The 14,799-nt window shown below is 36.1% G+C and overlaps 1 protein-coding gene across 3 annotated transcripts; it reads right to left on the minus strand.

Moving 5' to 3' along the window:
- Positions 1-398: 398 nt before the first annotated feature.
- LOC135695577 (uncharacterized) lies at positions 399-14,590 on the minus strand. 3 transcript variants are annotated; one of them, XM_065214705.2, is made up of 6 exons: positions 14,330-14,590; positions 13,404-13,494; positions 8,836-9,084; positions 7,879-8,261; positions 1,403-6,371; positions 399-1,093 (listed from the first exon to the last, which is right to left on the minus strand). In XM_065214705.2, exons 2-6 carry the CDS (start codon positions 13,480-13,482, stop codon positions 534-536), a joined length of 6,240 nt encoding a protein of 2,079 aa, XP_065070777.2. In that variant the 5' UTR covers positions 13,483-13,494; positions 14,330-14,590; the 3' UTR covers positions 399-533. The 3 variants fall into 3 exon arrangements, with proteins under 3 accessions (XP_065070777.2, XP_065070776.2, XP_065070778.2); XM_065214704.2 differs by lacking the exons at positions 13,404-13,494; positions 14,330-14,590 and adding an exon at positions 11,369-13,031; XM_065214706.2 differs by lacking the exons at positions 13,404-13,494; positions 14,330-14,590 and adding an exon at positions 9,512-11,360.
- Between the last annotated feature and the right edge of the window lie 209 nt (positions 14,591-14,799).

Genomic DNA, 14,799 nt, shown 5'->3' on the forward strand with positions numbered 1-14,799 from the left:
TCCCTATGACTCAATGAGTGTTTATTTCCTGTGTAATTTATGTTACGTCTCTGTGTTTCTATGAAGTAGCTAAGGCCTCTTCCTTCTCGGAAAATTTCAACCACGACAGCAACGCTCAGTATTCGCAAATTCATATAGTTTAGATTGAAATTCAAAGTTTCATGCAAAGTGGAATATTTGTTTCAAGAGGCCTGGCTTCATAAACATAGGCGTAAAAGCAGTACTATATTTGATCTAGTTTATTTGTCTCAGTACTATAAGCGAGACAAAATAAAAATGGTGGATTGCTTATAACTGTCACAAGGTATTTACAAACCCATTGCTTCTATCATCGTGCTAGCAATAGGAAATTGCAGTAGAAATGCTTGACAATGGTATAGAAAAAAAGAAAAATCAAATCAGTATTGTCATTTATTAAGAATATATAGAATTATTTCAAAAAGTTTAGTGGAAAAACTGGTTCATATCGATATTCACGCCACATTACGTTGATACATTACAGGAAACAGGCCTGGAAGTGTGATTTTATGTTTTTAGGAAGAGCTTCCCTTCAATTTTTGTTCATTCTTCATACTTTCTGACTCCTTGCGTAATTTTTGAAGCATTTGTGACAGTTCTCTTATCTTGCTACTTTGTTCTTTTCCAAAGCTTGCAGTTCCGTTATTCTTATATGCTGCCAGTTGGTATTCAATTTTAGAGCACTGCAGATCTGTTTTCGCAACTTTGAGCTCTAATTTCAACTCTTTGTTTTCAGCTGATCTCCGAGTGATATCTACGTCTTTCCGCGCTAGCTGCCTCCGCAATTCCTCCCAATCAAGTCTGCTGCCTGCGGATTCTGAATTCTGTAAACTCAGCTGCCTTTTCAAGCTGTCAATTTCAAATCGCTTTGTCTCTATCTCGATTTCATGTGTGCTTCGTTCTGATTCCAACTGTTGTTGACTCGTGTCTCTGCTTGTTTGAATTTCTTGCTCTAAATTGTTGAATTTCTTTGCGTAGTATTCCTTTTCTCGATCAAGCCTCGATTGAAGGGCAAATACCTCTTTTTCCTTCATCTGGCATTTGACACGTTCTCTCTCTATTTCAGATACCATGCCTAAAGTACATAATTTTACATACTATATTTTATCTATAATAAATTAAAAGGGATTACTTAAAAATGAAAAGTAACAAAAAATGATTAGAATGAAATAGTTACAACATATTCAAGTTTTAATGACACAATGTATCATCTCTAAACTTTTTGAAAGTTTAAGTTATTGCATTTAACGAAACCTGCGTTTATATGAAGTTGATTTCTGAAGAACGTTTTTATGAAATTCTTTCTCGTATTCATTTTCAATATTAAAGTGAAGGTAACAATTGCTGCTTTCATTTGGAAATTGTATAAAAGGCTGTATCTTACCTTTGACCGTGTCTTCCCATCGCTCTCGTTCCTTGGAATAGCCTGACAATTTGCTCACAACAAGTTTCAGCTCTGCTTTCAAATTCATTTCAGTCTCCTGTAAGGCTTTGACTTTCTTTTCATACCTGGCAACTTCTTCTGCATGCATATCTTCCAAAGCGCCTTTTTCGTATAATTCACTTTGTGACCCTCCAAACGCCATTCTGTCCCCTTCACGTTTCGACAATTCCTCTTTCAGACAGTCTACTTCAGCCTTTAACCTAATAACCTCTGAATATTGACCTGTGACCTCTGTCAGCGTTTTCTTCTGCAAGTCATTTAGTTTCTCTTCGACCTCCGCCTTCTCAACCTTAAGCCTTTCTAGTTCCTTTAACGAACTGTCTGATTCACGAATCAACCTCGATAGCTTCTTCTTTGCCGTTTCTAAATTTTCTTCGCAAAATTTTCTTTCTTTCTCAGAAGCTATGACTCTATCGTTGCTTGTATTCAATGCGATTCTCAATTCACTGTTCTCATCTTGCAAGACTTCAGTTTCATTCTTAGCCTTTTCCCAGGATGAGTTCAAAATATAGAAATCAGAAGCCAGTTTCTCCTTCTCTCTTTGGGTGTTATCTTTCTCCTTCTCAATAATCTTCAATTGCTCTTTAAATGAATTGAAATCTCTTTTTATGCCACTCACAATAGTCCTTAGACTTGCAGCTTCGTTTTCCTTTTCCGCAAGCCTCATTTCTAAGCCCTTTCGTTTTGATTCTTGTTGTTGACTCGTATTCTGCAATTTATTTCTCAACCCAACAGAATCCTTCACCAATCTTTCATTCTCCTGCCTCTTATTCTCTGCTAATTGTCTCAGATTTTGAATCTGTGATCTTAGATCATCTCTTTCTTCTATTGCTTCATCTCTCTCTTGCCGGAAGATCATCTTATCTGTTTCCAATGCAACAACCTCATTTTCTAGCCGTGAAACTCTCTCCAAATATCCAGAAGCATTTTTACTTTGATCATCGACATTTGTTTGTAACTCGCTTACTCTTTTTTCAGCCCTTTGCAAATCATTTCTCAAAGTTGATATTGAATTGGCAACCCTTTTCTTTTCGTCTTTCAAGATCCTCATTTCATTTTCATTTTGATCTAATTTCTTTACAAGGCCTGTTACTCTTCCTTGAAGTGATAGTATCAACTCGTTCTTTTCTTCAACTGTTTGTGTTAACTGTTCAATTCTTCTTACTTTAGCCTCTAGTTCCTCTTCAAGTGACTCGATAATATCTTTCTTCTCCTTGGTTACATTCTCTGTTTCACCAAGCTCCTCTTTCAACCGCTTTATTTCGTTCTCCAGAATTCCGCTACGTTTTCTTTCAATCATGTTAGTTGATTTAGCGGCCTCAAACTCTTCAGAAACCTTCTTTAATGCCTGTTGCAGTTTTCCGTGCTCTTCCTTTATCAAACTTAATTGTTTTTCATATGCCTTTGACTTAGTTTCCTCATCTTCACTCACATTTTGAAATGCCTTGGCTGATTCTTCAGCACGCTTTTGTGCCAGCTTTAGCTCACTCTGCAGAAGCTCATTATCCTCTCTACTCTCATCAAGCACTCCCTGTAGCATTTCCAATTTTCCCTCAATTGCAACAATATCGCTTGCAAGCTTCTCCTTTTCAACCAAATTGTCCTGACGCTTAGTTTTCAGGCTATCAATATGCTCCTGGGCTTCTTTTAGTTCGTATTTCAATTCATCCCGTGCTCTACAAACCTTTTTATATCTTTCAGCCAAATCTTCATAATCTATTTTTATGCTTTCAAGCTCTTCCGATACTAACGCATATTTTCGGACATTATCTTCTAGCCTCTCTTGAAGAGACTCTTTTTCGCTTTCCATATCACCTATCAACGTTTTGCCATCATCAAGATTTCTAGAGTATTCCTCTATTAAACGCCTATTTTTACGTTGATCAGATCTTAAAGACTCTATGCTTGCTTCAAGTTCTTGTACCTTTTCTTTCTTTTCATTCAATTGCACTTTCATTTCATTGATGTTGGCGTTCTTTTTTTTCGCTTCATTTCTGATTCTTTCACAATCCGCCCTAGAATCTTTCAGATCCTGAGACAATCTTTCTATTTCTTGCCTTTGATCTTCTGCGTCGTTAATGAGATCCGCCTTTTCACGCTCTTGCTCTTGAATCGCAGATTCCAACTGTTTCTTAAGATTATGAAGCTCGTTTATTTGTTTCGACAAATCTCTACACCGACCATTCTCATCCTCCAAAACCTCGCTTAATCTTTTCACTTCTTGCATTAACGATTCCTGTTTTCTTTCAAATCTTTCATTCAATAACTTTACATTGGCATATTGTCTAGCATCTTCAAGACTCTTTTGATGGAGCGACATATTTTCAGATTGCAAATCCTCAATCTGTTTTCTCAATCTGCTGCATTTTGATGACCATTCTTTTACTTCAGAATCCAGATCCAAATTTCCTTCTGTTAGCCCATCAATTGTATTCTGCAGACTAGAAATGCTTCTTCTACTTTCTTTAAGCTCATCTTGCAATCGACTGACGATTCCTGATTGCTGCTCAAAGTCGAACTTGCATTCATTTAGCCTCTTGACATTTTTTTCGTAGTCTTGCTTTGAAAGCTGCAATTGCATTTGCAGTGAATCATTTTCTGTTACAAGTCGCTCCTGCTGTGACTTTAGGCCTTCTTTTATCTCATCAGATCTTTGTCTTTCTTGCTTCAGTAGCTCAACTTCTTCCAAAGCATCTGCTACTTTTCTTCTAGCTTCTTCTAAACTTTGAGAGGATTTCTCGTAATCCATTCTCAAACTCTCGTAATCCTCCTTTGAAATATACTCGTTCTCAGTCGTTTTCATTATATCCTTCAATCTTGTCTCATTGTCTGACGCATTCTTGAACTGAGTCTCCAGTTCTGCGACTCGGTTCTCTTTGGCACCAAGCTGGTTTCGTAGACTTTCATTTTTTCCAAACTCAACCTCTAGCTGCCCACTAGTTTTCAGTAATTTTTGTTTTATTCTTGTTAATTCTTCTTCAAGTTGGCTTTTCAATCCCTTCTCAACTTCTAGCTGAGAAATATAATTCTTTGCAGAATTTAGATCACCTTTTGCATTCGCCAAGATTTTATCGAGCTGCTCAATCTTGTTGGTGAGATTTATGTTTTCAATATTAAGCTCTTCTCTGTGATCCCGTCCCCTTTTCTCTAATTCTTTTGTTGATGATAGCTGTCGTTTTACCTCTGACAGCTCGGCATCAAGTTGTGATTTTGCACTTGATTCTTCTTTCAATCTCTTGCTTAGCTCATCTGCTCGATTTTTCAAGCGTGAAGATGTCTGTTTTGTCTCCTTCAAATCAGTTTCCAATTCCTGTTTTCTTATCTTTAAATCCTCTAGCTCTTTCTGAAACTGAGTAGCAGATTTATCTTTGAGCTTAACCTCAGTCGCTAATCCAGCTTTGCCTTTCTTCAGTTGCTCTATTTCTCCCTCCAGCTGCTGCAACCTCCCTTCTAGTTCTTTCGCATGTTCCTCTGCTTCTTTCTTAGCATCGTCATTTCGTTTAACCTCTTCCTTGAACTTAACCGCTATCTTCTCACATTCTGCTTCCAAATCTCCAATGTGTTCTCTTTGAGTCTTCACTTCAACTGTTAAAGCATTATTAGCTTGTATTTGCTCAGCAAGCAGCTTGTCCTTTGCATCAACACTCGATTTATGAATATGAGATGAAGTTAAGTCCTTCAGCTTCAAATTCAATCCTTCTTTCTCTTTCCTCGTAGAGTTCACTTCAGATTCTAGCAGCTCTGTCTTCTCTAAAGCAGCCTGCAATGAACTCTCTAATGATTTCTTCCCTTCTTGCAATGCTAGCAAAGCTCCATTTTTCTTTTCTATCTCTTGCATCAGGCCTTTTACTTTCCTCGTTAGGGACCTACTATCCTCATTTAAATTTTCATTCAAAATCCCCTGCTCTTCAAATTGTTTCTCTAGATTTTCATATTTCTCCTGAGCTTCCTGTAACTGGGATGAAAATTCCTCATTCAGAGCATTTTCTTTCTTAATTGTCATTTTCAACTCAACTAACTCTCTTTCCAATTCTGCATTGTTTGCTAAAACTTTCTTTTCTGTCGTTTCTAACTCCACTATTAGTTTGTCCTTTTCTTTTGTCTTCTCGCTCAAATCCTGATTACCCCCCGTAATTTTTTCTACTTTTTGTTGCAACAAAGCGTTATTTTGGGTCAGTGCTTTAGCTTTGTTTCTTTCCTTTTCTAAGTCCATTTGCGAAATCGTTAACTCCTTTGTAACACTTATGAGCTCTTTTTCTACATTCTCCAACTTTCTACTCTTTTCGTCATTTTCTTTCTCTAGCATTTGTATCTGTTTTTCAGACCTTCTCGTATCGTCCCTTGTTCCATCCTCTTTCTGGTGCATGTCATTTATTTCGTCTTGAAGATCAGTATTCAGTGACTTCATTGCATCAATCTCTTTTCTAAGCACTCCGTTTTCTTTCAAAAGTCCATCATTCTCATCGTTTAGGTTGGCTAAACTCTGATCCAACTTCTTTTTTTGCTCCTGATACTTTGATTTCTCACTCTTCATTTCATCTATCTCTTTTTCCAAACGAGCAATATCTTCTCCCTGTTTAGCAGCATTCTCATCATTAATCTTCATATCTTCTGTCAGTGCCTTATTCTCAAACTGAAGATTGGAAATCAGATCTTCTAGCTCTTTTCTCTGCTCAGCTCCCAAACCTTCATCGATCTTCTTCTCTAGTTCTTTATTGATTTTTACAAGCTTTTGGTAGTCATTTGCCAGCTCAGTCAAATCATTAAGCTTTTTATGCAGCTCCTCTCTCAAATAAGACTGCTCATTTTCCTTTTCTATGTAGCTTGAATTCAGCTTTGCAAATTTCTCTTGCAGTGACTTAAGGGTATTATGCACTTTCTGGAGGTCCCGCTTGTTTGCTTTCTCGGCCTAAGAGTAAAATGTTTAAGTTGTTTACTTATGTACCAAGACATTTAAGTATAGTCTTAAGTAGACGTAACGCAGATTCAATAAATGAATATTGTAGTTTGTGCCTTTTATGTGGTTGAGTAGAATTTTGGTCAATAGCACGTGAGAATAACTCAGCACATGAAGTACGTATGAATTAGGTTTCGAATAGGCCTTTCGTCATGTTCATTGAGAGTTTTAATGTCGACTAATGCTATGGTTTTCCATGCGTGAAACATTAACACAACGTTTTACTAGTCCATCAGGTAAGAAAACTCCCAACTTTCCACATAAGAAATTCTTTTATAATGCGTTAGACAGATTAAAAATGTGAATACGTCTCTGTAAGTGTTTATCTTAAAGTGCCTATGAAATGAAATTTGACAAGTTTAGATAAAGGCACATCTTATAAGCAAAAATTCCTGATTTCAATGATATATATATGTTAAGGTGATTTTTTTCTTGCCGAATCGTTCTAAATTTAGTTTGGAAATCCCATTTTTACGTTTTCGACTGTGACAAAGCGCACGTTATCTGTGACGTCACAAATATTACAAACACGGCAGCAGTCGGTGTTTAGGACACTAAGCAAAATGAAAGTCGCTATCGGAACTGCAGTAAAAATAGTCAAAGGGAGCAATCTTAAGCCAGGGTTCATATCCAATCTTTTTTAGCGCATCAAACTGTCCTTTTTGCTAAGTTTCATTATGCTGTACCAAAGTACGACTGAAAAACGATAATACGATCTTTTAAGGTCTGGGGCAGTGTTCCCCAGTCTAAAAATAAAACAAGGGGGCAATTTTCAGATGGTCTTTATATCCTATCACTACCTGCGTATCAAACTGTCACTTATTGAAAGTTTCTGATATCACAATTTGTACAATTGTTTGACTAACAGCCCTGACTAAGTGGTATGATGTGTTTTTGTGAAGTAGGAATCAACTGCAAACCTTGTGACGTCACTCATTCTTATGCTTTGTCACTCGCACTCATTGTTTTTAAAATCCCCAAAACAAACTTCCCTGTGGAAATTTTAGACTTAATTTTTTGTTTTATATTGCAACAACATATAGAAGTTTCAATTTCTTTTGAAAAAACTATGTGTAAAATTTCATTTCATTGGCACTTTAAAGTGTTTGTGCAAATATAAGACAGACGATCTAAAATTAAGGAGCTGTTGAGGCATTAGGAAGAAGACGCTTAATTTGACATTATTGTTTGTTTACATCGTTAGATTGATCGGCTTTTGAGTGTTATACCGCTCTGCAATCGATTAATATACTTGATCTATATTAAGAGCATGCAAATGTACGCTTTTATCCCTGCAAAAACATTTTAATGTAGTAAACTTAGTATATCATACTAATTGTATTTTGAGAGAGTCAAAAAATCAAAATTTTTACCAATAATCAATAAGCAGAATTTCTGCAAAAGTAAATCTTTGATCCTTCCAGAACATCAAAAAATTATTTCTTCTCATTAAACTTACAATTTTCTTTTCTTGAATAATCTTCCTCTGCGTTTCTTCTACTTCCTGCATTTGCTCGTTCTGTTTCTTCATTCTTTCCACCTCGTTCCTCAATTGTTCCACAAGTTTTTTGCTAATCTCGCTGCTGTCAGCATTGTCCTCAAAGTCCCTCTCAAGGCTCTTCAGTTCCTCTCTCGCATCTTGTAGCTCCTTCTTCGTCTGACCATAGATTCTAGTAAGAGAGATATGTTCACTTTGCAGTTCTTGAAGCAATGTGTCTAGTTCTGTTTCCCTCTTCTGCAGCTCGTCCATCTCCTTGGCCTGAATTTCGTGTTTTTCTTCGTTTTCATTTAATTCTCTGGTTTGTTTTTCAACTTCTGCTTTTAGATGCTGAAGTTCATCGCCTACAAAAGTGACATTTTAAAAGAATTGAATTAAAAGAAAGTGCTTACCTAAATTTTCAATTGGTATGTGCTACAAGCATTTGTGAGATTCAAAAAAGCAGAATCAGGATTAAGCAAGTCCTCAAAACCTCAAAACTCAAAACAGTAAAACACTTAAAACTAGTGTAAGTATTTTCAACTTTAACGAACTGCAAATTTTTATTCATGGAATATGAAAGATTGACGTTGCTTGACATAAACGACCCTGATTGGTTGATGGAAAGCCAATCAGGTATGTTTTCTATGCGGTTATTTCTACAAACGCAAAACTTTTCCTCGTTTTCCATCGTTTTACACACCAATGATACTGAAACAATAAGCTTTGCAAATATAAAACCATTTTGCCTTCCTCTATAACTCTAAATCTTATTGTCAGTACAAAAATTTACAATTAAACGGATTTAGAAGAAATCTCTATTGTAGCAGATAGAAGTAACAGGTTGCTTTAATTGAAGTTCTAGAAACGGGCAATTGTTTCGTCGTACAGTCATTGACTTTAAAGGCATATAGTTGAAAGTGGCAAGTAAGAACTTACTCAGCTCCTGCTTTATCTTGCTTGTTTCTATCTTTGAATCTTCCAGCTCCTTCTGCAAATCTTGCTTTATTTCTTTCAACGACTCAATCTCCTTCACCATTTTTTCCAGTCCTGCTTTCAACTGGTCTCTCTCCATTTCAACATCACCTAAATCTTTTTCATAATGCCCTAAATCTTCTTCCAGTGACTTGATTTTGTTCCGAAGAATCTGATCGATTTCAACAGCTTTGCTTATCTTTATATTCTTGTCTAAGAGCAAAAAATATCCATGAGCTTCTTTAAAGTAACTAAGCTCTCTACATAGAGTCTTTTAAAGATCCCCCTCCCCCTAAAGTTAAAGTAGGACGGATAAACATCCAAGATTGTATCTTATTTTAGAGTTAAAACAAATGAAATTGTTTCTCTAGCTATAATTGTCCTGTTCATAATGCTACTGTCAATTTATAACAATACGTTGAAACAAATATAAACAGTGATACTAAAAAGCTGCTCTTCAATGATCCTTTCCTGGATCATTTCTCTTTATCGCTACGTATTCGAAATTTCAATAGAAGAGTAATTTAAACAATCGAAACCAACATTATATTGTCATATTAGTTTTACTCAGATACTTTACTTTTAAATGACGAAACAATAGCAAGCCATTCCCAAAATAATTCTCAGATATATTTCTTACCTTACGAGTGGTTAAAGCTCAACATGAAATCTAAAACTTTCGGTTTGCCTAAAATCGTTTCACCGTACTGGTTATGTACTAACTTAATAATAGCTTGTTTGACTGTAGTGAATCAGATTAGTACCGTGTCTCTGGAAATATGAATTGATCTGTAAACTATATCATATTGAATTCAATAGATGAATTGTCATTCAGGGTATCACGATATCAGCGTGAATAGACTCGATCTGACAGCTGGCTTCAATTGATAGCTGTAGTCTTTGATTTGGCAAAGTAATGACCAAATTTCACCTCAAGGCTAATTAGCTAATCGGACGGACCATGAATAAGTCATTGCAAACTGGAATTGGTGCTTTCCAAAACATGTTCTATCTGCTACTCAAATATGCATGATTTACTATGGGCTGTTATGCAGCAATTTAAATATTCCAGCAACTGATGCTACCGTGTATTTCATGCATATTGGAGTGGGAATTATGTTTGCAACCAGGGTTGCCAGAATGCTTGGAATGGTTGGCGGCCAAATATTTTACGCGTGACGGCCAAATTCGGCCAGCCAAACAAAATATACAAAAAGCTACATTTTGGCTAAGTCTTTAGAGTAATCAAAATAATGTAATCAAAATTGGCTTTGTTTGTTAAAAAAGCTCCAACTTGCTTTCAAATTCAATTTTCTGTTATCTTATACTTTGTTTCTTGCTTTGTTATTTGCAACTTTGAGATTGTTTTAACAAAATGTTGAATATTTTCTGTGCAAAAATTGTCATTTTCTTTGTATTCTTGTGGCTTTCAACATGCGGCCAAATTTCGGCCAACTTTTACTTTTTCGGCCAAATCAATTTTGGACGGCCAATAGCTTTGGAAAACGGCTAGAATAGAGGAATTTGGCCGTCAAAACGGTGACTCTGTTTGTAACTATGGCTTTTAAAGTCAATAATGGTACCAAGTTACCTAAATACAATGCGCCGTATCATAAACTGGATCTCATCAAATCATTAGCTCAAAATACCAGTGATCGAAAACATGGAATATGAATTGCTTTGCCCATTCACCTGGGTAATTTAGTATACTATGGTGCAGACAGAATTTTCCCCCGCAAATTGACAATCCTTTAACATTTTTGTTAGATTAGCTGTCATTTTTAAAAGTTTTAAAGGAGCTGCATTCATAGCACTTTAAATCACTACACCGATTGGTTTACTATGTGAATACCATCACCAAAATCACTACGGTAAGCGTTTTCTTGCTATTAAAGCAAATCTTATATTCAAAAGGTTGCAAACTAAAATATTTGAAAAATATGCGGAACATATGCAAATAAAAAAATGATATGAAAGTCATTTAAAACCATTGCAGTATGTATCAGGTGTGCCACAATCTTATGAAATGAAGTCGCACTAAAGCTAAATTTTTTAATTAAAGCTTTACTGAATTGCCATCAGGGCTGCTGAGTGCGTGACCGGTCCCAGGGAAACCAATGAGTGTAGACCCTTGCTTGACAACGAATTCCAAAATATGACAATCAGTATAGATTTCATAATTACGGGCCCCAGAATGGGACAGGCGCCCTAGGGCTATTGCAATATTACAATGGCTTCCCTGCTTGTCATTGTAACACGTTTAGCGTTGATGACTTTGTGTTGTTGTAACACGATAGCAATAGCCAATTGCAATAGTGCAGCACAAAATCTTGCATTAGTAGCCCAGCTAATAAATAACTGTACAGATATCATAGGAAGTAACAGCCTTTCTTGAACCCACTTCGTCACGAGTTTTGCATTAACACAGATTTTTCAAACCTAGTTGATAATGTTATCACTATAGCCCGGGGGTAATGCTCTAGTTTTTCCCTCCTACCTTCAATTGTGTCTTTACATTTTTCAAATTCTTCCTGCAACATTTCGTATTCCATTTGAAATTCTTCATTTTCCGACTTTGCATCCTCTAATTCTTTTTTAAGTTTCTTAACGTCCTCTACATATTTTCTCTTCTCTTCAAGCAAATCAGCTGTCTTGATTTTTATTCTTCCAAGCGTTTGCTCTTTTTCCTCTGTCTCATTCTTCTTAATGCCAAGCTCAGCATTCAATTTGTCAATTTGACCAGCAATCTGCAGAATTTCTGCGTTCAGCTCATCGTTCTCGCGGTACACTTCAGCAAGATCTTTCTCGTTCTTATTTACCACATCATTCAATTTTTTGGTTTCTTTTTGGGAGGTAATGATCTGGACATTTGCCTTCGCAAGCTGTTGATTAAGATCATTTATAACCTTATCCTTTCCTGTTGACAATTTCTGCGTTTCTTTTAGTTGTTCCATTAGCTCCATGTTAGTTGTTTCGTCGTCTTTTGTCTGTTCCACTAAACTCTCATATCTCTTCTCAAGGTTATAATACTTTTCCTGGAATTCCTCTAAATTCTCGGAAAAAGATCCTTTATTAACTAACTCTTGCAGCTGATCGATTCTATCTTCTGCCTGAAAAAGCTCCTTCGTCAGCTCATCTTTCGTCTGCTGGCAAAGACTGTATGCAGATTCAAATTCCTTGAGCCTCTTTTGCAAAATCTCGTTTTCATGCTGCAGCTCTTTCCGTTCACTTTCCTTTTTCTGGAGCATCATCTCCAATACATTTGAGTTTTTCTCTCCCATCTTAGTTTAGCCAAGTGCTTTCAATACTTTGAATAGCAAATGTTTAACACATTATCTTCAGTCAGCTCAATCTCCAAGAAAGCAATGCAATACGCAATGTTATATTAACCTAGATCGATTAGCAATCATTAGCCATCTCTGAGAGTAAGATAAAAAGTCTTTGATTAACGATCAGCAGACTTCAAACCAACTAAAATCTTGTGTATTTCAAATCAGTACTGTCTCAATCATATCCACAGTAGAATCTTTATTCCACAGGATAGCAGCTGAACATAGTACTCCCAGAGCTTGTCTTCGAGCTTCTAAGAGAAGTCAGTTTGTTGTACTGTTTCAATTGATCGCTTCCTGAGCATCATATGTAAACAAACACTTTCAATATCAAGCAATTTCTTCTGTACACAACTGGCTGGTGCCTCGTGTTTAATTTCGATTTCATAAAACATTCAGATATGCAAATATTGCCAAAAACCTCATCAGCAGATGACTCGAAGAAACATTTCAATCAATTATGTTAGGCTCTTTTCTTTTCACTGCTCACAGAGACACCAATAAAGTTTGCTGAAGCATACTTGTCAATACAACTTGCATAGTTCCACTGCAGAAAGTACTCTTGAACTTTGTAAAACTGACATCTACATTCTACATTCCTCTTAGTGGTTTCTCACAAACAGAAAAAAAATCTGAAGAACTGGCACTCAGTTCAGACAATAACTAGAGAAATAACGAGTTAAGAGACAAGCATGCCTAGAATGAATCTTCAGTTGAATGGAAGCCATTTTTCATGAACAGGTAACGACAGGTTGTTTGTTTCATATAACGATTTGGCTGCCACAAGGACGCCATCTTTGAACGCTGCTTGCCTTTTATTTTGTAAATTGTATAGTAGGCAGGTGATAAACATACCCAACCCCCTGGTATCCTCTCATTGATGCGGGTTTCTTTAAATTGCTTTTGAAAAAAACGGGGTTGATGGGATTTGAATAGGTATCCATATGTTAGAACGATCACAGTTCACATTTGAGAGCTAGATTGCTCAAGACAAAACAATCTTGCTCAGAACGCGGGATTTTATTTCTGCGGAACCAGATGGAAATTTGAATACTGCTGTGTGAAAATGATATGTTTTAAGGCAATACGAAGCAGAAAAATATTTTCAAACTGCTAAGGACAGCTGATCAAAGTTTATGATCAGAATTTACACACTAGAGTAATTTTTTATTTAAAAGTATAAAAGATGATCAAAATACTCACCAACATGTCCTACGGTCGAATCCCCTTCGACCGCTCCAATGTGAAACAAGCGAGAAAATACTCCTTTATTTGAAGCCATGCTGGAGAGTGCCTATGATTAAAAAGCTGGTTTTATACTCAAGGACGATATTTAGTAAATCTAAAGCATAAAAGAATCGTGTTTATTAGCTTCTAATGTCAGTGAACGGGAAATGCTCGCTCGTACTTTGCCGCGCGGAAGATGAGGAGAGTTGTTTTTGCGGCTGTCCTTGCATAAGATGGTTTCCAAACATGATTTGATACACACCAGTGTATGGTCCGCTTTTATCCTTTTCCGTAAATCACTGTTCTTATGTTAGGCCCTACAATCTTATACAGAAGTCTGCTATTCAAATTTATTCTAATATCTTTATGTCAAGTAAGGAGAACAACTACCTGCAACGAAATCGAAACAAGACGCTCGTTCTAAAAATATTTCAACACAAGTCTCTTCATTAAAATACGCCATTTCATTAACCTTGCATCTTTCTTACAGGCTTGCTTCATTTAATTTGACATGTTATATCAAAAGAACATTTTCAAACAGGCCCTTTTGTTTCATTAATATATACAAAAGCATTCTCAAGTTATTATCGGTCTAAATCAAACACAAATGGTTAGATCTTCCCAGGATAAATCTAATGCAAATTAAATGTCATTGGATGTCATACTCAATAAATGGTATCAGGATATATTGTTGCGTTTTAATACTATTTCAGATTATTACAACAATAAAATTGCAAATCACGTTTTGAAGATTTGAAGAAGCATTAACACAGATCATGTTACAAGCAAAAAGATATGAATCAATAGGCTATTTCCAAATATTACAAATCCATTTTGGTCAATCAGAGCAAGATCAGCAATGAACATTGTAGTTTCAAAATGAATTTTTGTATTTCATATACCTTTAAGCCAACTCTTGCTATTTCATGATTCCGAAGCGCGAAGCGAGTGAAAGCCGGCTAGGCCATCCGTTTGTCGTCATGGTTATCTCGATGTAAGAACTGACTTCCGAAAGGTGTTTGTAATCAAACTCTATAAGCTTTATAACACGATTTAAAATTGGAAATTGTCAGGCACCTGTTCAGAGATAATGCATCGTTTGTTTTTGCTGATTTTATCCTAAACATTATATGTTCGTAATTTTTGGCTTGATAGAGAAGTAGACGCAGTTACTAATCTATGCAAATACAGCGTTTTTGCATTGCTTATTTGCCGTCCATGTTACTCTTTGATCATCCGTCACCATGCTAAAGTAGATTCCTCAACAGTATTAAAAACATTATACGCTGAAGTAGCACCTTCTACACGTGTAATTGAAATCACCATGAGATAGATATTCATGAGAATCGAATCAAGGACGTCAAATTGAGTG

This window comes from Rhopilema esculentum, chromosome 2 (assembly GCF_057945365.1).
Source record: "Rhopilema esculentum isolate cy_ngs chromosome 2, ASM5794536v1, whole genome shotgun sequence".
Lineage (NCBI taxonomy): Eukaryota > Metazoa > Cnidaria > Scyphozoa > Rhizostomeae > Rhizostomatidae > Rhopilema > Rhopilema esculentum.